Raw genomic sequence first — 24883 nt, forward strand, 5'->3', positions numbered from 1 at the left:
TGCTGGTTGATGAGTGCGGCTCCTGTCAGGGCTGCTCTACCAAAGCTGGCCTGATGGTGTTGGCATTTGTGACGATCAGGGTTTGAGTCGGCTTGACTACTCTTTGTGCTTTTTAACTGAGGTGTTTCTCCCAAACTCTGACTTTGCATAGGTGTATGCAGTGATCTCTTCACCTGGTCTCTCTGATTATTGATTATTGGTGGTTATTTCTGCTCGAACAACCCCACATTGTCTTAATTTTGAGTGCTTAAATAATCTGCACCCCTCTCGGGGTCGATCGCACAGTGATGCAGCTTGCCATCTCATTTCCAGATTGTGTCTCTGAGGCACTTCATCTTTGTGTACAGGTGCCTCGGCTCTTTAATGTTTATTTGGCAGTGCTGCCCTAGTGGGGAGTGAAGCTGAAAAAGGGCATTTGTTTTGCAGGGTGGCATCTGACATAAACACGTGAAGCCCATGGTTTGTAGTGAATAAGAGGTCAATGCCCCGCTCTTTCAGCACACGGTGTAGAGCTGTGGAACAGCATGAGGGTCTTTTTTTTTTTTCCCCTTTCCCCTTGCTTGGGCCCACAGTTCCCCACCCCCTGCCCACCCGACATGCCATTCTTAAACCGATTTAAACTTTGAGGCTGCTGGTGAAGATTGGCATTTTGGGGTCACTTGAGCATTACATGTTAGAAAAGCCAAAGATTCAGTTTTTTTGTTGTTTTGCAGTACAGTTATAAAACTTTATTCTGTTTCTGTAATTTACAGACACTTGATGGGTGGAAGAAAGTCCATTATCAGGGGCAATCCAGAATTGTCTGCGTTACATAAGCAAACATAAGCAAAGCCTCCTCTGGGTCAGGAGATTTTCTAGTAGTTAATCGAGGTTGACAATGTTGATTTATTTTTTCTGTACGAGTTCCATTGGGGGTTGCTGGCAGTGAAGGTCACTGGGAGGAAAGCTCAGAAGTGTTTGTGTGGTCTGTGTGTGTGTGTGGGGGGGGGGATGGCACTGTGTTTGCACGTGTGTGTGTGTGTGTGCTATGGCACTGTGTTTGTGTGTGTGCCTGTGTGGGTGTGTGTGTATGTGGGGTATGGCACTGTGTTTGCGCCTTTGTGTGTGGGGGGTATGGCACTGTGTGTTTGTGTGCGCCTGTGTGTGTGTGGTATGGGACTGTGTTTGCACATGTGTGTGTGTGTTCCTGGGCTTGTGTGTGGTATGGTACCTTGTGTGTGTGTTTGTGTGCGCCTGTGTGTGTGTGGTATGGCACTGTGTTTGCACGTGTGTGTGTGTGTGCGCGCTATGGCACTGTGTGTGTGTTTGTGTGTGTGCCTGTGTGGGGTATGGCACGGTGTGTGTGTGTTTGTGTGTGTGTGGTATGGCACTGTATCTGCGTGTGTGTGTGTGGACTTGTGCTTGTGTGGAGTATGGCACTGTGTGTTTGTGTGCGCGTGTGTGTGTGTGTGTGTGTGTGTGTGTGTGTGTGTGGTATGGCACTGTGTTTGCACGTGTGTGTGCGCCTGTGCTTGTGTGGGGTATGGCACTGCGTGTGTGTGTGTGTGGTATGGCACTGTGTTTGCACGTGTGTGTGCGCCTGTGCTTGTGTGGGGTATGGCACTGCGTGTGTGTGTGTGTGGTATGGCACTGTGTGTGTGTTTCACAGCTCACTTTTTTCACTAATTGCAGGACCATTGAAAACAATTCTCTTAATGGTCCATTTGTGTGAATATAAATGTTGGTAAATACTGTGTTTTAAAATGTTAACATTATGTAGTTTATACAAACAGTAGCTGGCTAAGCCGATGGTTTGGTGTAGTCTTCAACTCTCAGTGCAGAGGCAACGTGGATTCAACAGAGTGGATCTGCTTTCCTGAGCCTACACTTCTCTCATCGAGTTAAGAACCATAGTTTGCTTGCAGGAGTGATATATTCGCACTAATCCGAGGCAGAGGCTGCAGGCCGAGGAGAGGAGGAAGCGTGACGTCAGGAATGGGGAGCCAGGCAGGTGCCCTCCTCACTGTCCCCTTTCACTACAACATGAGAGGAGCCGCTGGGGACGGCTAGTAATTAATAAAATCAAGTCAAGATGGATTTTTTTTTTTCCAAACCTAAACCGACTGAGTTTGAGGTCATTTTGTGATATCTTCCTCTAGAATAGTGAATTTAACATTTCTTAGTAGAACCACCACAGAGAGTCGGTGTAGGATTCACATTTTATTGAATTGCCACTATGTAACAACCACAGAGTGATTTCATACACCAGGCATTCTGTGCAGCGTACAAAGGATGAAGACTCTTTTCTTTGGCTCATCAACTAAAAGATAAAGACAAGAATTGTGGAGTTTCAGGACGTGTGGGTGTGTTACTACATTTTGTGGAAGGTGGAGTGAGTGAGGGAAAAAAAGTGCTGCACGCCACCCAAAGGGAATATAGATGATTAACCATTTTAATTCAAAAGAATACACTTTCCTGAAAAAGTGTGTTTTAACAACAGCTAAGTCACTAGGAAAAGTAAGAATTGATATCTATGGAAAGAATGTTTTACTAATGGACAGTTGTGCAATAACAATCAAGAATAAGCAGCTCCAGTGACTTACTGGTTTAATTATTACTTATTATTTGACTGATGTCCTTTTTTCCAAGTAGAGTTAAAACATTTGAGATACGATTGGTTAAGTGTCTTTTAATTTGCAGCACAGGCAGTTTATAGTGACTTGCTAGTGGTCAGACAGTATCAACAATAGGATTTGATCCCACAACCTCAGGTCTGAAGTCCTAGGCCCTAAACTTAAACACAATACACTGCTTGCCAATATTAATAGCCCTTGCTTTAAAAAAAGTACAAGTACAGTCGACCTGACATGCGAACAACTTGTTTTACGACCAAAATTTTTGTTTTGAATTACGACCAACATCTTGCGTTACGACCCAAATGCGGTCACGTGTATCCACTTGTGCAATTGTAAACAAACAGCCGAGAGCATTTGTAAGTGTCAGTCGGAGCCCAGATACATGTGTTTGTGGACGTGATTTCAGTCAGTGCAGTCATTTATATAATTTATTTCGATAATTGCTAAGGAAGGAAGCGAAGTAACAAAGGTAAAGAAAGCGATCACAATCGAAACGAAGAAGGAAATTGTGTGGAAATATGAGAGCGGTGTTCGGGTGACCGATCTCGCTAATATGTACAGCATGTCGAAATCCACCATCTGGACAATTTTACAAAGAAAAGATTTGAATAAGGAAACTCCTTCCATACAATAACCACCTTCCATTTCATTCTCCTCCTCCTTCCTTCCTGCAAGCCAAAGATGTCAACTTAAATGGTGAGTACAGTATGAAATTGTTGTTTCTGGTAGGCTAGGCACTTTTTATAACTTTTTGGTTAGTACATTAGACAAATTATTGGTGTTTTTGGTAAATTATGCACATTATACAACCCTTTTCTATTAAAAAAAAGTTAAGTGTTGCTGTGCGCCCTGGTTCGGAACACATTAAGGGCATTTCCATTATTTCTTATGGGAAAAATAGTCTTGAGTTACAAACAAGTTGACTTACAACTAGCCCTCACGAACGAATCGAGTTCATAAGTCAAGGGTCCGCTGTATTGTGTACAGAAAAGAAGTTACATAAAACTTCTGATACATCTGATTCACCGACAACACTTTAACGCCGGCCTGTTTCTTGCGAAGTCTAACACAAGCAGCAGTGACAATGGAGTGGCTGCTGCTGTCAGTTACACCTGCGTCTGCTCTTTAACTGACGCTTCCAGTTCAACTTCTCATGTAATTAGCTGGTATTTTCCTACTCTCGTCTCAAAGAAGTCAAAAAGACAATTCAACGTGATTTCCCCCCCCAATAGATTTTTTCATTTTCACTCTTTTATATAGCTTGAACTCTATAGATTGTATCAAAGTGATAACAGAAAAAGAGAAGCCACAGGCACATAAATGCTAAAGAGAAAATGCTGTTTCAGTAATGATTCGATAATTAGAAGTCCTTAGCAGCTAACTGCTTTAGTAACAAAGCCATTTCAAGGTGAATAACATTAATCATTTTTAATGATCTTTGTAAAAGGTAAATATTAGTGTCACTCTGTAAAGTCACGGTAAAGATGTGATATTATAATTTAAAGCCGATGACGCATTACAGGAGTTGTAGTTGGAGGTGTTTTGAAATTTGATTGCAGTGGATGTCATCACTGGAGGACGTCTGATTACACAATTGGAGCAATTTAATCCTGTGGTACTCTTAAGGTAGACCACCTGGATCCACCGCAGTTTGCCTGTCAGACAGAGAGTGGAGTGAAGGATGCGAATACTTATCTGCTCCACAAGGCTTGTTCTCTCCTGGACAAACCTAGGAAGCACCATGAGGATTCTGTTTTTAATTTCACCCATCTGGCCCTCCTTGTTAAGGGGAGATGCCGAGACATGCAGGTGGCTGAGCCTATGGTGTCCTGGGTAGTGGACAACATAGAAACTCATACTGTATGTCTCTGAGGGGCACTTTAAGGAACTGTCCGGTCTCCTCCTCTCACTACAAACTATAACTCAAGTCACTTGCAAAAATTCTCAGATGATTCTGCACTTAATGGGTGTTGCCAATGAGGGGGATGAGATGGAGGAGAGGAGTCTTGGTGCAGAAAGAATTGTATAGAACTTAACATGGGCAATACCCAGGAGCTGCCAATTGACTTTTGCTGCACCACAGGGCTTCAAGGTCCAGTCACTGTTCAAGGAGTAGATGTAGAAGGGGTGCACTGCTACAAGTCCTTAGGGGTCCACATCAATAACAGACTGGACTGTAACACAGACAAACTACATAAGATAAGGCAGAGCAGTCTTTTGTTCTTTGTAGTCTGCATTACTTCAACGTGCGTAATGACATCTTCTGGCCAGTGAGATTTGCCTATGCTGTGGTTTCCATTTTCTTTACTGTGGTCACCATCCAGATGTCTTATAATCTGGAGAGGGTCTAATATTCTGTGACCTTCACTTTCTTTTCAAATATCTTAATGAGATATATATTGGATACAGTAAACCCTCATTTATCACGGTTAATCCATTCCAGACTCAACCGCGATAAATGAATTTCTGCGAAGTAGGATTCTTTATTTATAAATCGAATATTTTCGCAGTTACAGCATAGAAAACCTGTTTAATGCCTTCTAAATTAGTTTTTTAACATTATTAGAGCCCTCTAGACAAGAAATAACACCCTTTAGTCAAAAGTTTAAACTTCTCCATGACAAGACACAGATGACCGTTCTGTCTCACAATTAAAAGAATGCAAACATATCTTCCTCTTCAAAGGAGTGCACGTCAGGAGCAGAGAATGCCAGAGAGAGAGAGAAAAGCAAATAATCAAAAATCAATAGGTGCTGTTTGGGCTTTTAAGTATGCGAAGCACCGCCAGACAAAGCAGCTGCAAGAAAGGGAGCAATGTGAAGGTAGTCTTTCAGCATTTTTAGAGTAGCGTCCGTCCGTATCCTCTAGGCCAGTTTGCAAACAGCCCCTCTGCTCACACCCTCTCCGTCAGGAGCAGAGAATGTCAGAGAAAGTGAGAGAGACAGAGAAAAGCAAACAATCAAAAATCAATACGTGCTGTTCGGGCTTTCAAGTATGCGAAGCACCGCGTGGGAAGCATATCATATATCATTGAGGATTTTTATTTAATACGTAATACGTGCTCTGGTTGGGTAGCTTCTCAGCCATTTGCCCATAGCGTCCTTTGTATGAAATCAACTGGGCAAGCATGTACAATAAATTACAAGACCCATTGTCCGCAGAAATCTGAACCAGCAAAAAATCCATGATATATATTTAGATATGCTTACATTTAAAATCCGCGATGGAGTGAAGCCGCGAATGTCGAAGCGCGATATAGCGAGGGATCACTGTACGCAGATGTAAATGGGTTCAAGCGTTGACCTGGCCATCTGTAAGCTTACTGTATTTTGCCTCTCATTGTAAGGCTGCTAGTTGTTTTTTTGTTTTTTTTTTGTAACTATTTGAAGTACAAGTGATTTAAAATTCATGTAAAAAAGACTGTTCCATTAGCTTTGGAAATTAAAAGTAGCTGAAAAAAAATATGCAGCCTCTGACAACCCCTGGTTTGAGCACATTGATAACACAGCTAAAGCTTAAAACCAAATGGCAGTGCTTTAGAGCAAGGCTGTACTTTATGTACTGCTGCCCATTTTAACTCTTTCAGGGCTGATGTTGACTTTTGTCGAAATTCAGGTGGTAGAGGACAGTAATCGACTGTAAACTGCGACAAAACTCACCCTTACGTTTTAGTTTCCCTCTCTTTGCTTGAAGCGAAGTTACGTAGCTTTGCTGATTTGACCTCGGATTCCCTGCGCATGCATGAGTAGTGAAGAGCAAAAAGCCTCTAAAATGGCATCGACATCTGGCGAGACTAAAGCAAATGTGCAAAGCAAAATACTCCATGGACGTTTTACGTATTATCGCTGAATTGGACTCCGACATTTCAGACTGAGTTTGATGCAAGTGATCTGGAGATGGATACCAAAAACAAAATTGAGGTACCAGCATCTGCCGATCAATCCCCAGGTGATCGTGGTTCTGAACACGTGTAGCTGATACGCCTACAGCAGTGTTCGCCTAGGAGAACCACCACTTAGAATGACAAGAGGTACAAAGCATATTGCGTCACACTGCAAACATCGCCCACCTGCTCTGTGAAGACAGAGGGGTAGCCAGCCTGCCGTGCATTCCTGCTGGCCATTGAGCTGCCCCTGCGCAGCCACTGCTGTCAGAGATGTAGAACAGGCTCCAACAGCAGCCACAGAACGTAGCAACAGATGTTTTATGTTGATTTATGTGTGAAACCAGTGCATTGTGTGCTTCTCAAAACTTGAGTTTTTTGGAAAAAATACTTATCCCTCAAAGAGTTAAAAAAGGTACTAAAGTCATACAACTAAAGCAAAGAGACAAAGTGTCGTGTGACAGTAACGGACGCTTCAGAGAAAAGTCTCCTAGCCGACTGTGCACCCCATCTGGCTGGCTGTCCCATAATACAACAGGGGAATGCAATGAAAAGCCCAAGGAGGCCTCAAACGTGGCGCTGTCCTGCACTTCAGCTTACTCAAGCTGCCTGTTGTGCATTATTAATATTGTAAAACTCTCTTCTTATTGATTTTCTTTCGGCATAGCAGGCCCTAAAAAGCTTTTTCTTGGCTTCTTGAATGGAGAGGAGGAGTGGCAGCCACCACGCCTGGGCCGTGCAGGGCCGTACATTACTGATAAACGCTTATCAGCCTTTGGAGAAGAGGCATGTTCTTGCCTTACCTTCCCCCACCTCCGAAGGAAGGAGACTGCTGACCAAGGAGGGATACACAGAGGGCACTGCCGCCTGCATGGGGCACGGCTCATTTTACAGTTCATAAACCCGACTTACAAAGTCCATGTTAATTATACGCCAGAGTGCCTTGGCAAATGTGAAGGACTGAAGGAGTAACCGGGCTGCTGTGGACTTTGATCAGTGCTCTCACTTTCTGTTAGAAAGCAGTTGACTTTCTAGAGACCCATCACAAGCTGTTGAGGAATGGAGACCTGGAATTGCACTCCCGTGTTAAGTTTCTTTTACAATAAAAGATTGCACAGATCAAGAGCAGCTGTTTGAACTTGCTGTGGTGGGTTGGCACCTTGCCCGGGATTGGTTCCTGCCTTGTGCCCTGTGTTGGCTGGGATTGGCTCCAGCAGACCCCTGTGACCCTGTGTGTTCGGATTCAGCGGGTTGGAAAATGGATGGATGGATGGATGTTTGAACTTGTTTAATGTCTACAGCAGGGGATGAAGTACATTTCCAGGCCAGTAAATTGGTAGAGAGCCCTCTGCTGTTTGCAACTTCTAGGTGCTGGGACGCTCAATTCAAATTCGTTTTATTCTTACTATCTTCATCAACATTTATTTCTATAGCACATTTTCATACAAATTGTGGAGCTCAAAGTGCTTTATATGGTGAAGAGGAAAAAAAAGACAAAATAAATAAGAATTAAAATAAGGGAACACTAACATAGAATAAAAAGTAAGGTCCGATGGCCAGGGAGGACAGAAAAAACAAAAAAAAAAAGAACTCTAGACGGCTGGAGGAAAAAAATCAAAATCTGCAGGGGGTCCAAGGCCACGAGACCACCCAGCCCCCTCTAGGCATTCTACCTAACATAAATAACCTCACAGTCGGTTCTCATGGAAGAATTTGATGATGACGGGCATGTGGACTTCTGGCCTTTAATCCATCAATGTAAGGACATCACGGTACTTTGATCACCGCCACAGAAAACCGGAAAAAGAACAGAAGAGAAAGTAGGGGTTAGTACGAATTTTGGAGCCACCATGAATAATAATAATGAATTGAATATACAGAGCATTAGGATTAAACTAAGATGAAGCTATGAGAAAGCCATGTTAACGTAATGTGTTTTCAGGAGTGTGTTAAAGTGCTCCACCTTATTCGCCTGGCGATTTCCTTGTTGGCAAGCTATTCCATATTATAGGTGCATAACAGCAGAAGGCCGCATCACCACTTCTTTTAAGTTTAGCTCTTGGAATTCTAAGCAGACCCTCATTTGAAGATCTAAGGTTACGTTTTGGAGTGTAAGGTGTAAAACATTTTGAAAAATAAGAAATAGATGGACGAAGAAAATACCCATCAGTCTTAAAACTGTGCAACATTTACCGGCATTACTCCAGTGGACGGGAAAGAGATTTTTGGGTCAAAATATTATTACTTACCACAAATTATGCAACACAGTTTCAGGCATTGGGGAAGTTGTCGAGACAGCTGGAGTGCAGGACATGAGCCTTACCTGGAATAACCGTCTTTGTGATCATGGGAGTTGCCCAGTGTTATCATTTTTGGCACCAGCCCCTGCAACTACAAATTGCATTAAATGAGTTTTTAACCTCCTTAGGACTATGATGTTTGCTGATGACATTGTGATCTGTAGCGATAGTAGGGAGCAGGTTGAAGAGACCCTGGAGAAGCTCTCGAGAGGAGATGAATGAAGGTCAGTAGGACCACCAAGACAGAGTACATGTGTGTAAATGAGAGGGAGGTCAGTGGAATGGTGAGGATGCAGGGAGTAGAGTTGACGAAGGTGGAGGAGTTTAAATACTTGGGATCAACAGTACAGAGTAATGGGGATTGTGGAATGAGAAGTGAAGAAGAGAGTGCAGGCAGGGTGGAGTGGGTGGAGAAGAGTATCAGGAGTAATTTGTGACAGACGGGTATCAGCAAGAGTGAAAGGGAAGGTCTACAGGATGGTAGTGAGACCAGCTATGGTATATGGGTTGGAGACGGTGGCACAGGAGACAGAGCTGGAGGTGGCAGAGTTAAAAATGTTAAGATTTGCACTGGGTGTGACGAGGATGGACAGGATTAGAAATGAGGACATTAAGGGGTCAGCTCATGTTGGACGGTTGGGAGACAGTCAGAGAGGTGAGATTGCGTTGTTTTGGACATGTGCAGAGGAGAGATGCTGGGTATAATGAGAGTAGGGTACTAAGGATAGAGCTGCTAGAGAAGAGGAAGGCCTAAGCAAAGGTTTGTTTATGGATGTGGTGAGAGAGAACATGCAGGTGATGGGTGTAACGGAACAAGATACAGAGGACAGAAAGATATGGAAGAAAGGGTTTTCACAGCGGATCATCAATGGGAGCAGCCGAAAGAAGGTTACTTTTTTTCCTTCAAAAATATGTAAAAAGCATTGCATTTTTTGACTTGAAAAATTTACATATTTATGAAATCTCATCTTTCTACTATAAAATGTGCAAAAACAGTAAAAGTACAAAGTCGGAAGCTTTGAAAGCATAGTAGTTATACAAATAGTAATAATGATTATCAATAATATAAGCAGCACATGTGCAAGTGATTTGAGCGTCACTTTTGGTTTAACCAACAGTTTATTTAAACTTTGTCACCATTGCTTATGAGAGGCATTTCTTATGAGATGCCATTATAAGGCTAGGAGAAGACACGTCTACACTGTTGCCCAGGTAACGCTTGGGCCTGATGCTTGCAAGACACACCTATACCATTGTCCAAGTAACGCTCGGCACTTATGCTGTTAGCATTTTTATAGCCTGAGTAATTGTCGGGTCTTAGGCGAGATGCATCTATACTGTTGCCCGAGTGACACTCGTGACTAACACTTTTAGCTCTGATTTTACAGCCCGAGGGGACCCTTGGGTCTAATGCTAAAGAGGTTAAAGATGGATGGGTCAATAGGTGTGTGTGTGCACATATATACTGAAAGTGCATATAAGCACAAATCCAGGGATGAGTCCACCTAGACACTTGCCTTTGTCTGCCACCCAAACCACAACACACACCTGCTGTTGGTGGGCTCATTGGGTTACAGCTACATTATTAATCATTTAAGCTGTGCCCAGCCATGCCCCATGGGTAAAGAGCCGACTGCCAATGAGTTTTCAGTTTTTCCAGGCAAGAGTCCTTAATTAGACTTTTTAATAAAGTTTATTTGAGCTGCACTCAGGTGTGGTTTTAGTTATTGTGGTGGCCCTCCCATCTCTAAGAGGAGGTGCCATAGGGTGTGCCTCAGCTTTAGGGGACTGTGTTCCTCGGCCTCCCTGGGACGGTCTGTGCGAGAGTTTTAAAAAAGATGTTCTGCCTTTTGGTTGCACCTCAGATTCAGAAGGGACGTTGTGAATGTTATCCCGTTTGCTGAATACTGGAGTGACTTTTTACCCTGGAGAGTTTATGGGAGTATGCCCAGCAATTTATGGACTTTGATAAAGCATTCAACTGAGTTTTTTGGGGGGTGTTCTGTGGTGGGTGAAACGGGAATATGGGGTACCAAGCCTACTGTTATAGGTAGTTCTGTCCCCGTACAACAAAAATAAAAGCTTGGTTTGCATTGTAAGTCGGGCTAATTCCCAGTGGGCATGTGACTCCACCAAAGCGTTCCTCCGTCACCGATTCTATTCATAATGTTTATGGGCAGAATTTTTAGGAGCAGCCAATTGATGAGAAGGTGTCCAGTTGAGTATCCTCAGGATAGCAGCATGTCTGCTTTTTGCAGATGATGTGGTAGTGCTGGCTTCATTGGGCTGTGACCTCAGATATGCGCTGGCACTATGTGAAGCGGTCAGGATTAGGGTAAGTATCTCTTGAGGTCATGTTTCTCAGCCAGGAAAGGGTGGAGTACCCTCAATGGGTGTGAGGTGAGCTACTGCCTCAAGCAGAGAAATTAAAGCATTCGAGTGTTGTTCTTGACTGACAGGTACAACATGCAGATGTTTTAGCAGTCAGTGGTGATGTACCAATCACGTGTAGTGTAGAGGGAGATGGGCCAAAGGCAAAGCTTTCAATTTACTGGTTGATCAGCATTCCCAAAGCTTGTGGCTGTAGGCAAGGGCAGGAAGTGACCGAAACACCTAGATTGTGAATACAAGCGGCAGAAATTGGCTTCCTTTGCAGGGTGTCAGGGCTCCTCCTTGGAGATTGGGGTGAGGAGCTTATAGTAGAGCTGATGCTCTTCTGCATCAAAATAAGTCCAGTTGAGTTGGTGTGGGCATCTGAATAGGATGCCTTCTTGGGGTGGTTAGAACTTTAGACTGACTTTGGATACCATGAAGAGATCTCTCAGCTGGCCTGGAAATGCCTCTGTAACCTCGTTGGGGGGGTACGTGAAAGGGATGTCTGGGGATCTTTGGTTAGACTGCTGCCACTGCAACCCACACCCGGGTTAAGTGGCAGAAAGTGGATGGGTGGATAAACACAAAAGGTCTTGTTGTAAAGTTTACTACATCACACTACCAAGAGGGCAGCACGGTGGGTGGCGCAGTGGTAGCGCTGCTTCCTCGCAGTAAGTTGACCTGGGTTCCCGGGTCCTCCCTGCGTGGAGTTTGCATGTTCTCCCCGTGTCTGCGTGGGTTTCCTCCCACAGTCCAAAGACATGCAGGTTTAGGTGCATTGGCGATCCTAAATCGTCTCTGGTGTGTGTGTGTGTACCCTGCGGTGGGCTGGCACCCTACCCGGGATTTGTTCCTGCCTTGCGCCCTGTGCTGGCTGGGATTGGCTCCAGCAGACCCCTGTGACCCTGTGTTAGGATATAGCGGGCCGGAAAATGACTGATGACACTACCAAGATACATGATGCGACTGCTGATGATGACAGTAATAATGTGACTGTTCGATGTTAAAGCACATTTGTAAGTGAAATATGCTAGTTGAAGTAATTTAGATTTGTTTTTGTGTAAAGCCCGAGGAAATGACCGCGTGCCACTGTGTTTTGTGCTCATTTGTTTGTCGTGAACCCCAAATTTTAAAGGGGGACAAGGTCACCAACAGATTTGCTTAAGAATCATGCTTCTTCATTTTAAAGGAACCTAATGTTTTTAGGCCAAAATAAAATCCCAACATCGTAACCACTTTTTCATTCATCTAAGTAGACACACCAAGCACAAGAAAATTACGTTGCACAAAAAAAGCAAATGTATGCATTGCATAAAACAATGAAAACAAGACAGTTTAATATGAGCAGTTCTGTATACCCCAGCGCAACTGAAATGAAAGGCAATTAGACAGAGGTTGACTGAAGTGGCGATTTTTTTTTGTTAGTTCTTTTTTGGAAAATGGCGTCCTCGGAAAGATTAACGCTGCAATCCTAGCATCTCATCAGGATTTCCATGTAGCCTTCAGAGACCTGCAAAACAGAAATGGCGTCATTGGTCCCCACTGTTCCTGACACTTGAGTTCACGTCTCTCAAACGGATCCATGGTGGTGTTGCATTTAGAAAGTCTTTGCAGCATCTTCCCAATACAGGTGTACTGTGTTTAGTGCATAAAGAAAGCTACACTACCCATAAAGCCCCTCCTCATACTGCAGGCTTAAAGATATAAAGTTAAATCTGACAGACATCTGTTCAGTCAATATTTGATAATGTAAGCCAAATGTACCAAACAAGGGGGAAAAAATGGGACCTCACTACATGCTGGCATTGACCGTTTCTGTGTTGTCTTTCTATGTCTGTTCAGGTTGGCAGGATGGTGGACAAGCAGACTCTGCCCTCGTCAGGGGGCATCACCCCATTGCAGCAGATGCTGGCTTCTGGCACTGGGGCGCTCTTCACATCCCTCTTTGGTGAGTCGCGCCATTTTGGTATTGCTTATTTGTGCAGACTTCTAAAAACCAGCTAGGGTTATCCATTGTATAAACTGGATGGTATGGCTAAATAAATTAATGTTGTAATATGTTTAAAAATTCTGACAGCTTTAGGAGATACCAGTGTAATAAATTTGTACAAACTTTTAAGACTTTTATCAGTAACAGATGTACCAGATGGACTAATTATATGCTCAGGTGTGTATCTTTGTCTTTCTAAATGCATGTTTTACACTCTGCTACTAAAATGGATTTACTGGCCTCTCTAGCTTCAGCTGATGAAAGTGCAGCTGTTTTCTCACTCCTACTGCTGCCAAGCAAATACAGGATCGGGAACCGCCTTTTCCTTATGTCCACATTCCCCTTGATTGTGAACAGAGCTTAGGGTGCTAAAGTCCTTCCACTTGTTTACAATCATTTTGCCTTATTGGCATGCAGCTGCTTGCATCACAATGAATCTTAACACGACTGAGTTCACCAGGCGTATCACGGAAGTTCTGTTGCGCAGTGCCGTTTGCTTCAGTTTCACTCTTCACACCAATGTCAATTCAAATTGTCATTGCTATCACTTGATTCAGTTAATGGTTTGGTTTTAGTTTGTTATAAAACTGGATTTACAGGTTTCCATTTATTATACCACTAGCAAATTACCCGCGCTTCGCAGCGGAGAAGTAGTGTGTTAAAGAGGTTATGTAAACATATATATACATATATACAAATATATACATATCTACATATACACACACATATATACACATCCACATATATATATAGAATGAGGGCGAAACACGTGTCGTGTACTCTGCATTTATTTGACAGTAAACTATGTCAACCATTCTATGATCTGCTCTTCACAAACTGAGGGCACCGTCGCGGATGTTAGCAGATCGCTGGCCAACCACAAGCGTTACCCGGTAGGTAACCACCCATACAATCATTGTGACACAGACTACGAATGCCGTGAATATATATATATATATATATACACATATCAACCATATATATACACATATCAACCATATATATACATACATACACACACATATACATACATACATATACATATATATAATATATATATATATATATATACACACATATCTACATAAATATACACATATATATACATATCTACATGTATGCGTCACTCGCTCACTTCTTATTGTTTCGCTGCCTTCTCAATTGCGTAATGAATGTTTTCTTCCGCGCTCTTTGGGACTCTTCCTTGTTTTCTACGTACTGTGTTCACAGTCAGTTCACGTGATTATGTGGGAGGCGTGATGACGCGATACGCAACTCCGCCTCCCACGGCCATCGAGCTGCAGTCTATTACAGTATATGGACAAAAAAGAGGTTCCAGTTATGACCGTTACGCGTAGAATTTCGAAATGAAACCTGCCTAACTTTTGTAAGTAAGCTGTAAGGAATGAGCCTGCCAAATTTCAGCCTTCCACCTACACGGGAAGTTGGACAATTAGTGATGAGTGAGTGAGTCAGTCAGTGAGTGAGTCAGTGAGGCTTTGCCTTTTATTAGTATAGATTGCGTTTTTCTGTTTTGGTAGCAGGCTCTCCGCTCCACTCATGATTATTGAGCTACCATGGAGTGGCAAAATGCTTAAAAATATTCATAGTTTTGTAACGGCCGACCCCTTACCCAGACTGGCCACTATGTTACCAAGACTTATTGCTTGGATTACCTGAGGTTTCTTGCTCTAATAACAAGCCGTACTCCTTACAAGTTGTCTTATTTCTCCCAACACGACAAAATAACCAGAAACAGTAAGCAGATATGTAAAATTAAACACTGATTACACACTGGGGCGTGTCGGTGGAAGATTGCCGGGAAACACCTGGAGCACATCCGGGTGATTATAAAAGGGGCTGCCTCCCTTCATTCAGGGCTTGAGTTGGGTGGAAGAAGAACGAAGCTGGAAGGCGAGTGTTGTATCAGAAATAGCAGTTCACACACGTGTAATCCGTAACTATCTTGTCTTTATTTAACATCCACACCAACAACCAATACTTACGTTTTCCTCCTACAACCCCCCACATCCGCTTCTGCACAGACGTCACAGCGAGGAGTGGAGGCGGCCTGAAGAGACAAGGCAAGAGTGTAAGGCCTGGACTTTGGGGGAGTTTGGGGTTGTGTGGCACTTAAACTGTAAATAATAGACTTGTAAATAAACGTGTGTTGGTGATTAACATCATGTCTGCCTGTCTGTGTCCAGGCCTTAGTCCACAACTGATATATTGGAAAATGAAAAGACACAAATATTCAATAATAAATATATATGTGCACGCAAACCACCACTTATCCCAAAAACACCAGTGACTAATCCTCTTTAATAAAACCCCTGTGTGCGTCCAGTATCCGTGTGTGTGTGTCTGTCTTCTGGTGAAGTGCGCATGCACTGGGCACGGTGCGACGCTTCAAAGCAGATGCCTCAAAGGCCGCCTGACGCGTCACACAAGACAGAGAGGGCGGGACCTATAAAATATTGCGCGGCCGATCCAATCGGATTTCGGTAAATGAGGTAAGACCTAAAACATAAAACACGAAAAATCCAATCGGGTACTGAGACGCGGAGACCAGCTTCCCCATTGTTGTGCAAGTGTTCACTCTGAGGATGTCAGATTTGCGATTAAGAAGCTTGGCCCAGTAAAGTGTCAGTCGTTGAAGGGGTTTTCCTAAATATACGAATTACAATACAATGACTTTTAAAATTAGATTTATTTTCGTTCACATTACATCAGTTGCTGGGGAGAATCTGCTGATTGCCCACTGTTGTGACAGAAAATTAAACGCATATTACGGACAACAAAGCCAGTATTACTGTCAGAGAAAATTACAGGCATTTTACGGAAAAAAATTAATGAAGTAAAAGGTCCCTTGCCATTTAATTTAGACTGTTCCTACTACTGTTTATGGAGTACTGTTCTAGCGCCCGTTATTGTAACGAGCTTAATATCTAGTTACTATATATCTATATATATATATATATATATATATATATATATATATATATATATATATATAAAATCCCTATGTGCGTCCAGGTGTCCATGTGTGGGTGTCTTCTGATGAAGTGCGCATATGCGGGGCACGGTGCGATGCGCGATATTACTGTCAGAGAAAGTTAGAGGCGTTTTACGGAAATACAAACCAGTATTACTGCGAGAGGAAATTAAAGGTACACAATACAGTGACGCATATTACAGCCATATACAAGCCAGTATTACTGTCAGAGGAGATTAAAGGCATATTACCGACGCGCACGCCTGTATTGCCGCAAGAGAAAATTAAAGGTATATTACGGACGTACAAGCCAGCGGATGTACAAGACGGTATCCTTCAATAAGGGCGCGCACAAAAAGGTGAGCCTCAAAAGGGTGCAGCGAATAAAGGCGCGAGTAAATAAAGATCTGCACCTTTGTTGCTCTTCACATATTCCAGAGCCATTTGAACTAAATTATCTACAAACGCCTTTATTCACCGCGCTCAATTGAGATCGCCCTTTTGAAGTTCGCCTTTTTGTGCGCGCCCTTATTGAATAGAGCCGTACAAGACAGTATTACTGTCACAGAAAATTAAAGACACGCAATACACTGCGGCAGCCCACGAATAACGGTCAGCTCAGTAAGTAAACATCAACAAAAGAAAGGCTGAAAGAAAGAAAAATATGACCAACAAAAAGAATGAGGTCAAAGTCCCTTGCCATTTAATATAGACTGTTCCTACTAATGTTTATGCACTCATGTTCTAGCGCTGTTATTGTAACGGGCTAAATGACTAGTAATACAAATATTTACATTAAACCCTCCCTTGCTCCTAAACAATAAACAAAGCACATAACACAAATACAAACATGGATTGGATAAACACAGACAGCAGTTGAAAATGTGGTGAAAATGTGTCCCACAATAAAGTCCAGCGGTATTGAAACTGGCTGAATTGATATTGTGCTTCCTCACGACAACAAAACGACCTCCCTGTAAAAGTCCTGCCAATGGTTAGAATGAATTTGAACCCCGGGGTTTCTCAGCTCTGGTTGTCGTGATGTAGGATCGGTAGTTGAAAAAGCAGGCAGTGGAATAAAGCAATAGATAGCAGTGATGAGTTTTATAGAAGGATGGTTAAATTGTCTTCTTTTCCTCTCTTTCTCTCCTTGCCTGTCACCTCTTGCTCCTCTTTTTTTAAATGTAAAATGTCCCGAATGTATCTGGTGCGTAAACCGGTGATGTCCGTCTTGGGGCAGCAGGGTCTCTCCATCATTCTTCCCCGGTGATGTCCGTCTTGGGGCAGCAGGGTCTCTCCATCATTCTTCCCCTCTGTACTTACGGGGACAACATTTACTGACGCGCACATTAGGGATGCACCGATACTGGTATCGGCCTCGATACCACATTTTCTAAAGTACTCGTACTCGTTAAAAGTCCCCCGATACCGGGGACCGATACCACAGTCTGAGAAATGTCTATGTTTGAGCGGCGTGTAAGGGGTTAATCACAGGTGCCGAGTGCCCGCCCCCAGGCCCCGGCTGCAGCTCAGAGTGGGGAGAAGGCGAGGCGAGACATGTCAGCCGTATGGAACTATTTCAAAGTGAATGAAGACGACAAAACAAAGGAGGACTGCAAATTGTGCTCAGCGAAATTGTCCAGAGGAGGCTCAAAAGGTAGCGCATTTAACACAAGTAATTTAATCAAGCACCTAAAATCCCAACACGACAACGAGTACAAAGAGTTTACCCACGCTTCTAAACCAACACAACCCACGCTGCAGCAAACTCTTGCAAGACGAGAGAAAATGTCCAGAGACGATCCACGTGCTGTGAAAATAACACAGGCAATTATCGAGTACATTGCATTGAGTGACCAGCCACTCTCAGAGGTAGAAAATGTGGGATTCCTGCGTCTCCTCCATGTTCTGGAGCCCAGATATGATGTCCCAAGCCGCCGCTACATGACTGACACGGAGCTGCCTAAACTACACGACTCCGTGAAAAAACATATCCACAGCTTACTGCAAGCCGCCTCTGCGTTTAGTTTCATCACGGATATTTGGACAAGCAGTGTTAGCCCCGTGTCGCTAATTAGCCTAACCTCCCAGTGGGTAGACGAGAGTTTCACGCCGCAACGAGCCATATTACATGCGAAACAATTCCGCGGCTCGCACACCAGCCAGGCTATAGCGCATGTGTTTGAGGAAATGCTCCAGACATGGGGTATACCTAATCATGTTTTTATTAAGTACTCGGTATCGGCGAGTACTGAAATGCAAGTACTCATACTCGTTTTCCAAAAAAGTGGTATCGGTGCATCCCTAGCGCACATAACGGACAGTAAACAGGATGATGAAAACCAAATGTACTCGGCACAAACATAGAACAAACTATTATGTAGCCCCGCTACAGTTTTTTTTTTCAGCATGATGGTGTTTTATCAACTAGAGCTTAACATTGTATACTGGATCGTAACTGTTGATGCAAGAGACACTTGGGGTTAACTGTTTTTACATAGAATTCCAGGTCCGAGAGACATTCTGGGTTAATTGCAAGTAGGTGAAGGAACATCCGGGTTTATTCTGAAGTAATCAGAAATCCTGCAGTGGATGCCTTATGGGTGTCAATTAGCCTGGTGTGTTATCTGGAAGGTGATTGGTTGTATCTGAACAAATTGACACAGATTGCTTTAACAGGGCTGATCACCATCATATCCCAACTAGTATTTCACAAATTAAAGTTTCATCATTGTTCAGAATTTTTTAAAATGTCATTTACACATTGATGTTCAGGGTAACATTGTGTACATATTTCTAAAAGTAGTTTTAATTGATTTTTAATTTCCAGATTTCATTATGACAAAAGAAAAGGAATGTGACAAATACTGTAATTGTTTATAGGCACTATGGAATGTCAAATCCAATGAATGTGTGTGATCAGCACTAACTCACCAGTCAGAATAAACCACAGTCAGAATAAACCACACATCACTCTAAAATTCTTAAAGGATCTTTAAGGAACCATTACACCAGCTAGGGGTGTGTTACAGGCATACGATGGACCCATTTAATTAATCTATATTACTAAACCACAGTTTAATTTATGCATGGCGGACGCACCGAGGCGCATGCGTACTGCGCCGTGGCGCCCGCCCCAGAGTCAGTGGATACGCATGCGTACTGCGCCGTGGTGCCCACCCCAGAGTCAAGCACAGAGGCTTCCCAGAGTCAGTGGATAAAAACAATAAACGGAGGCTCCTACAACGCGCTTCACAAACACCAGAAGCAAACAACTCACAGGCCGTGGCGCCCCAGAGTCAAACGCAGCGGCTTCCCAGAGTCTGTAGGTGGCACCCAAACAACACAACCTGTACACTACACTTGCTCTAATCCAATGTGCCAGTAATATAGATCACATAACGGTCACAGACTCAAACCCAGCGGCTTCCCCGACTCAGTGGCTGGCACACGAACACCACAACCTATAAACTAAACGTGCTGTGCTCCACTCTGCCAGCAGTCGGTGTCAGCAAAGGCAACGGAATCACGTCTCCACAAAACGAAACCGCTTTAGTACAGATATGCTTATTTAATTCAATGACATTTCCCCGGACGCACCCACCCTCCATGATATTTCATCCATCCAAATATCGGCCGGAACAGAAACTGATTGCCATTCTTGGATTTACGATTCTTTAGAGAATTGTGGGCTTACTTGTATTGAATAGGGGGCCTGCCTGCTTTTTGAGTTTCATGATGAGGTCATGTTTTCTCGTTATGCAGTTACCCCATTGGATGTGGTCAAGATAAGACTGCAAGCGCAGAGGACACCATTCTACAGAGGTATGTCACCCACTCCAGGGCATGCTTGTTCTGCATGTGGCTGTTAAAGAGATGGTGGGAGGTCTGGGTAGTGGTAATGCACTGACATTCCTGCTAAACAACTTACCAGCTGATTTGCTTCACATTCCCACATATTTAATCCTCACCCCACATGCCATAAACAATTTCTGAAAGCTGCATGGAGCTGAACTTTGTGTGCTGGCATGCCGCATGAGCGCAATGAGTGGAAGCCATGCCCACAGCAGGTCCTTGGGTTGAGTCTGTGTGTGAGGACCACCTTGGGTGAATGTTTACAGATAACTCCTTCCAGAACAGCCTCTGCTTTCGAGTGATGTTCAGACATGCACACTGACCTCCACAGCAACTCAGTCAGAGCACTCAATGACTCGCTGTGACCGTTTTTGTTTTGTCGCTAGTCATAGGGGAGTGTCTCCACATGTCTGAGAGTTAACACCCCATGAGCACTGCCAGAAAGAAGTTAAATGGAGCAGCAAGAAAAAAATAAAAGTGGTGTTTTGGACTACCCACACGGAAGAGAGGCTCTTCTGTCTGACGTCTGTTTGTTGTACTGGATCAGAATACTGTAGATAAAGGAAAAAGGTGGAATGAGGTTGTAACCCAAAAGTGGTAAACCTTACAGTCAGCCCATCTGTGTTGTCGGGCAGCTCGTCACTTGGCTGTCAAAATGCAACACGCTTGTGATATTTAAAAAAATTGGAAACTGCTTATAAGTCTCAAGGGAGTTGAGTGGCCAGTGATCCACTATTTCTAGTCATGTAATCTGAGATTCTCAAGGCAATGTGATCCAGCAATTGCAGTTGTTAAGGAAATTGTAATGCGTGATGCTTACCTGCTCGATCCTGGAATGTGGAGGGAAGGTCAAGTGAGTTATGTAGGACAACGTTACAAAAACCACTACACGTTTTTGGAAGTTCAGCACTTATGCTGACAATTTAACAACCAGCTTTGGAGAATGTGAAGCAAAAGACGCACTACTTGTGTGTGTGTGTGTGTGTGTGTGTGTGTGTGTGTGTGTGTGTGTGTGTGTGTGTATATGTTTAGTGGAGGTTGGTTGTTATGTCAATGGTGGTCGTGTTCTCATACGGTTTATTGTAGGGGATCTGTTTGAATGTGGGGACAAAACCTTGCTGGTGGGAAAGCTTTAATAATGGATAGAATCTGTGTGTTTGCTGTCTGCTTCAGACCACTAACTGCCCTGCCACACACCCTGCTGTCTGCTTTTCTTTGTTGCAGCCTTGGCTGTAGACTCTGTGCCATGGAGCAGTGTTATTCGGCAGTCCAAGTGTAAGTATTCCTTTGTGGCTTTTATTTTGTTATTTTATTTAAATGTGCCCCATAAATCCTCTGTCCTGGGAATGTTTTGTTAGTCATCTGAATTCATACATTTAGCAAGATTATGCAGTGGTGCTGTAAAATAGCACAACTCTGGGCCGGACATGATTCACTCCTACCTGTCTTTACATAACTTGAATTTAATGTCGTTTTTGGGGATGTGCAGTAGTGGAACATCTGCAGCATCCTGCGTTTTTAATGTTGATATTAAGCACATTCTTGTCAAGCTTAAATGTAGGTAGTGTGACCCACCAGTGACTGAGGCATTGGTAGGTTTATAATGACACTGCTATCGTGGGCTGCAGGAGGAGGTATATAGGAACCTCATCAAGGACTTTGTTAAATGGTGCGACGTAAACCACCTACAACTGAACACCAGCAAAACCAAGGAGCTGATGGTGGATTATTTTAGGAGGATCAAGCCCCTCATGGACCCCGTGGTCATCAGAGGTGACTGTGTGCGGAGGGTACAGACCTAAAAATACCTGGGAGTGCAGCTGAATGATAAACTGGACAGGACTGCCAATACTGATGCTCTGTACAAGAGAGGACAGAGCCGACTATACTTCACTAGAAGGCTGGCGTCCTTCAACATCTGCAGTAAGATGCTGCAGATGTTCTATCAGACGGCTGTGGTGAGCGCCCTCTTCTACGCAGTGGTGTGCTGGGGAGGCAGCATTAAGAAGGACGCCTCACGCCTGGACAAACTGGTGAGGAAGGCAGGCTCTATCGTAGGCATGGAGCTGGACAGTCTGACATCTGTGGCAGAGCGACGGGCGCTGAGCAGACTCCTGTCAATCATGGAGAATCCACTGCATCCACTGAACAGGATCATCTCCAGACAGAAGAGCAGCTTCAGCGACAAACTGCTGTCACCGTCCTGCTCCACTGACAGACTGAGGAGATCGTTCCTCCGCCACACTATGCGACTCTTCAATTCCACTCGGTGGGGGTAAACATTTACAATATACAAAGTTGTCTGTTATACCTGCATTGTTATCACTCTTTAATGTTGTTTATCAGTATGCTACTGGAGTATGTGAATTTCCCCTTGGTATTAATAAAGTTTGGTGAGTTTTGGTCAATAAACAAAATTAATTTAATCAATGTATTAAAATAACACACTGATTTTTACATTAGTGTCAGGAACAAATGCACCCATTTTCATTGTAGTTGTCAATATGTTAAGGATTTCCTTATCTCCACTTGTGTGTCGGGCGTACCTTACTGTCTGCCGTTTCTGACGGTGTTTAGGCAATCAAGACAAGGTTGAAATCATGGAAAGCTTAGTATGATGTCAAACATTTGTATAATGTCACAGATGTCTGACTTGTGCTCATTCAGTGCCCTCTTTGGTTAAGGTGTTACTTGGTGTGTGACCCTGAACAAGGTTCTTACCCAGCTAGGATTCACCATGGGTTGTGCTTGTAAAGCATGTTGGGATAATTTAATAATCAAGCATGGCAAGATGGATCAGTTGTTGAGAGCTCAGATGTCCCAAAGTCCTGTAGTGGGAGTGCTTGTTACACAGTCATGCTTGAGTCCCTGCAGGCCTCATTAATAAAGTCAACACCTTAATCTCTAAGCTTGAGCTCGTGCTGCCACAGTTAATCCTCGCACTTGTGTTTCTCACTCTTAACATTTTCACAGCTCATTTTATTTTGATGACTTCTTGAGCCTTTCTTAAGCCTGTCCTGTACCCAGCAACAAACAAAACTGTTTAGTAAGATAAGCTGATGGGTCAGAGAGGAGCAGTGTTACCAGGTCGTTGTCATCAGCTTTCTCATGCATCTGTCAGCTGGAGCTTTGCATAATTCAAAGATTTGATTTTTATAGGGAAGTGTTTCCTGTACTGCAATGGGCTGATGGACCACCTTTACGTGTGTGAGAATGGCAGCGGATGCACCAGCTGGTACAAGACCCCCAATCACTTCAGAGGCACTGTGGTGAGTGTGACTGCCCAAGGTGATTTTCCAGAAGTGGGACATGTTTAGCACCCGCATGTGGGGTAACCGTTTCAACCTCTTGTCTCTTTTTGCCTTTAAGGACGCATTTGTGAAGATCACCCGCTATGAAGGAGTGCGGTCCCTCTGGAGTGGCTTGCCACCAACCTTGTGAGTATCATGATGACCGCCTATTATTGTTTGTTTGGACTTTTGTTAAAACAAAAAAATTTGGTATTTAGAAAGCACATGCAGTACCCCCAGAAAGAATTTAGACCCCTTCACTTTTTACACATTGAGCTATGTTGCAGTCTTGAACTAAAATCGCTTACGTTCATTTTTTCACCTTATCAAGCAACAAACACTCAATACCCCAGAATGATAAAGCTTAAACAGGATATTATATGTTTTCACAAAATTTATCTATATAAATTCAGAATATGTGAATGTCTGGCTCAACCGACTTAAATGAAATTTGGTATACAGTAATCCCTCGCTACTTTGCGGTTCACTTTTCGCGGATTCACGACTTTGCGGATTTTATATGTAAGCATAACTAAATATATAACGTGGATTTTTCGCTGCTTCGCGGGTTTCTGCGGGCAATGGGTCTTTTTACTTCTGGTACTTGCTTCCTAAGTTGGTTTGCCCAGTTGATTTCATACAAGAGATGCTATTGGCGGATGGCTGAGAAGCTACCCAATCAGAGCATGCAGTTAAGTTCCTGTGTGCTGCTGATTGGCTCAGCGACGGAGTGCTGCATTAACCAGGAAGTCTCATCTCACTCATTCAGCATTAACGTGCTACTGCTGCAGGGGCCGTGTCCAAGCGCCAACAGAAGATGCAAATGATTGCAGAAAAGGTAAAAGTTTTGGATATGTTGAAGGAAGGAAACAGCTACACCGCTGCAGGACACCGTCACAGCATCAATGAGTCCACGATTCTTTTTATTTAAAAAGGAGGAAAAGCATATAAGATCTACGGCCGCAGTGTCCTTTAACCAGGGCGCAAAACGAGTTGCAAGTGGAGGTGGTAAGGCAGTAGTCTGGATGGAATCTGCTTTAGGAATCTTTGCAACAAGGTCGACGACGTCACGACCGCCTACAAGCTGCTACGTGTACTTCGCTATACAGTAAGCGTAAACTTATCTACTGATTTCATATTGCTTAGCAGTTGTCCCAGTTATTAATAGAGTAAAGGGTGGGTTGTAATCAATACAGGGAGGGTTTAAAAACGTCCAAATACATGTTAAATAATTAAATAAATGTGGTGTCCCTACTTCGCGGAAATTCAGTTATCGCGGTCGGCCTTGGAACCTATTTCCCGTGATAAGTGAGGGATTACTGTATATATTCGTCTTTGTTCTGGTCGGTGTATAGACTGTTTTCCTTTCTTTGAGAAATCTTTCTGTACAACACATTAAGTTTCGAGTCCCAAATTGTGATTGGATAAAAACAGATTTTCATGTAAGCTTAAGGATAAATTAAAAGTAGACCTACTTAAAAAGCAGTGGATGCATTACCTCCATGGGTGAGCTCACAGACTTTGACAATTAAACATTTTAATAAAGGGGTCACTCTGTCTGATCTAGCCATTTGCATTCTGG

General features: G+C 43.4%; 1 protein-coding gene and 1 long non-coding RNA gene across 5 annotated transcripts in view; both read left to right on the forward strand.

Annotated features, from left to right (window-relative positions):
• The window catches only part of LOC127530168 (uncharacterized), a 556902-nt gene that overhangs the window by 303762 nt on the left and 228257 nt on the right, over positions 1 to 24883 (forward strand). The gene's annotated exons all lie outside the window — the stretch shown is intronic.
• The window catches only part of slc25a39 (solute carrier family 25 member 39), a 50255-nt gene that overhangs the window by 6483 nt on the left and 18889 nt on the right, over positions 1 to 24883 (forward strand). For 3 of the 4 annotated variants that reach the window (XM_051936408.1, XM_051936406.1, XM_051936407.1), the window contains exons 2-6: positions 13014 to 13119; positions 19922 to 19981; positions 21236 to 21286; positions 23171 to 23280; positions 23381 to 23448. In XM_051936408.1, coding sequence (XP_051792368.1) covers positions 13023 to 13119; positions 19922 to 19981; positions 21236 to 21286; positions 23171 to 23280; positions 23381 to 23448 — 386 coding nt within the window. In that variant the 5' untranslated portion in view covers positions 13014 to 13022. The remainder of the gene's footprint in view (positions 1 to 13013; positions 13120 to 19921; positions 19982 to 21235; positions 21287 to 23170; positions 23281 to 23380; positions 23449 to 24883) is intronic. The other variant, XM_051936409.1, reaches the window with a different exon arrangement.

Source organism: Erpetoichthys calabaricus, chromosome 14, assembly GCF_900747795.2.
Source record: "Erpetoichthys calabaricus chromosome 14, fErpCal1.3, whole genome shotgun sequence".
Taxonomy (NCBI): domain Eukaryota; kingdom Metazoa; phylum Chordata; class Cladistia; order Polypteriformes; family Polypteridae; genus Erpetoichthys; species Erpetoichthys calabaricus.